The sequence below is a fragment of the Tachysurus fulvidraco genome, chromosome 2 (genome assembly GCF_022655615.1).
Source record: "Tachysurus fulvidraco isolate hzauxx_2018 chromosome 2, HZAU_PFXX_2.0, whole genome shotgun sequence".
Lineage (NCBI taxonomy): Eukaryota > Metazoa > Chordata > Actinopteri > Siluriformes > Bagridae > Tachysurus > Tachysurus fulvidraco.
Window position 1 is genome coordinate 18971836 of NC_062519.1, and position 2500 is coordinate 18974335.

The 2500-nt window shown below is 43.0% G+C and overlaps 1 protein-coding gene across 2 annotated transcripts in view; it reads right to left on the reverse strand.

The window, feature by feature from the left end:
• The window catches only part of eps8l3a (EPS8-like 3a), an 8435-nt gene that overhangs the window by 4440 nt on the left and 1495 nt on the right, over positions 1-2500 (reverse strand). For both annotated transcript variants that reach the window (XM_027156327.2, XM_027156328.2), the window contains 6 exons: positions 2284-2442; positions 1897-2040; positions 1591-1655; positions 755-870; positions 382-542; positions 54-162 (listed from right to left, as the gene is read on the reverse strand). In XM_027156327.2, coding sequence (XP_027012128.2) covers positions 54-162; positions 382-542; positions 755-870; positions 1591-1655; positions 1897-2040; positions 2284-2442 — 754 coding nt within the window. The remainder of the gene's footprint in view (positions 1-53; positions 163-381; positions 543-754; positions 871-1590; positions 1656-1896; positions 2041-2283; positions 2443-2500) is intronic.

Consider the following 2500-nt stretch of genomic DNA (forward strand, 5'->3'; position numbering starts at 1 on the left):
TAGACAAAAATACAACATTACTACACAGTAATAACTCATCAGCTTGTTTTCACCTTTTTGATTTTTCTTTTTCTTTTTCTTCTTCTTGTCAATATTTGGTGCTGCAGCAAGGACGAGAGCCACAAACTGCTCAATGTCATTAATGAGGTGATTTAGGATGTCCTGCAAGAACACACACAGAAACACATGAAAACTATTAGAACACCATGAGAACATCATCACACCATCATCAGAACATCAGAGATATATAATAACATCATTTTAAAGTTAAACTGATTTCATTTATTCTCTTCCTACACTTCTGTAAAGCCGCGCTAAGACAATGTGAATTGTTAAAAGTGCGAGACAAATAAAGTGAATAGTTCAGTATTCGTTACACACCACGTTCCTGTCTCTTTGTGTGTAGGGGGGGGTGCTAGGGGCAGGAGGAGGGCTCGGGTGTATCGCTGTGTCATCTAAGTGAGAGTGCGGAGTCAGTAGCTCTGGTCTATTGTAGACTGGCTCTTGTCTGCCATTGGGTGGAGTTTGAGGCGGAGTCTGATCTGAAGAGAGAAACCACACCCCAAATTAATCATGCAGGCTGCATTGTGTCTTTGATGCACAGCATTATGGGTAATATGTACAATTTGGTTAAATCTGGTCACTGTGCCTTGTGATATTTATTCACACAGGAACAATAAATGGTAGATAAACTCTATAGCAGCCAGATGTAGTGTATAATGTGTGGGTTGTGCCACAGGCCATGTTCTCCCACCGTAATCTGGAATGATCCATTCTTTGGGAGGGGAGTGTGTGTGAATCCATTCCTTCTGTTCCGGAGGAGAGAGTGTGTGTGTGGTGGTTGTCTTCATCTGTGTCCTGCTTCTTCCCCTAGCAATGAGGAAGAGACGTAAAGTAAAAAAACACATTAGGAGTTCTATAGAACTGTCCTGGGAGAAGTACACTAGAGAAGTACACTAGGTGACATACACTAGACACATACACTAGGTGACATACACTAGAGAAGTACACTAGGTGACATACACTAGGTGACGTACACTAGGGGTCATACACTAGAGAAGTACACTAGGTGACATACACTAGACACATACACTAGAGAAGTACACTAGGTGACATACACTAGGTGACATATACTCGGTGACATACACTAGAGAAGTACACTAGGTGACATACACTAGAGAAGTACACTAGGTGACATACACTCGGTGACATACACTAGAGAAGTACACTAGGTCACATTCACTAGGTGACATACACTAGAGAAGTACACTCGGTGACATACACTCGGTGACATACACTCGGTGACATACACTAGGTGACATACACTAGGTGACATACACTAGGTGACATACACTAGGTGACATACACTAGGTGACATACACTAGGTGACATACACTAGAGAAGTACACTAGGTGACATACACTAGGTGACATACACTAGAGAAGTACACTAGGTGACGTACACTAGGGGACATACACTAGGGGACATACACTAGGGGACATACACTAGGGGACATACACTAAGAGACCTAGACGTAGTACACAAGGAGAAGCACATTAGCATATAAATACTTTAAAATAAAGACATTACCTGTTGTTGTTTGTGATGTTGTTGTTCTGTAAAACTCTGTCCAGATCTCGCTTTATATAATCAGCCTGTAAAAGCCCCAGTCACACAGACAGGAGTGTTCAGTAGTGATAAGGAGTGTTCAGTAGTGTTAAGGAGTGTTCAGTAGTGATAAGGAGTGTTCAGTAGTGTTAAGGAGTGTTCAGTCTACAGGAAGTGCCCTTATTTCATCACAAACACTAAATACAACACATTAAAATAATTACATAAAGTGTTTATTTAGAAGTGAAATTCAGGGCTTGTTGGGGGCGTGTTCAGGGCGTGTCTCACTCTTAAAGAGTCGCACTGGAACATGAAGACACTGATAACAGGTCCCTCACACACCGAGATCATCAGCAGAGAATTAAACACACACATGTCCAACTCGGCGTTCACCTCCGCCACACTGAGCAGAGGAACACAGTCCAACTCCTCCTGCGCACACACACACAAACACACACACACACACAATGATACACATGACTGGGTTTGTTAAATAACAGTAGCTGATGGAGGATAATAGCTCATTTCCATGCTGATATTGTTTTCTACATATCACAATGGATACAATTCTTCTACAACACACACACACACACACACACACACACACACACACACACACACACACACACACACACTCAAACAGTGTGTGTGTGTGTCCCTTTCTCTGAGTCTTACCTGTGTCTCAATGTCTCTCAGCAGTAAATTCCCATTGTCCACCTCCAGGCTCATTTCCTGTCCCCACACTCGTCCCATCATTTCTAACAGTTTCAGACGCTCCACACAGTCCTGCAGTCCTGAGACCTCCACACCATCCAGCTCACATGTGAACAGGTGCTGCACACACACACACACACACACACACACACACACACACACACACACACACTTCAAC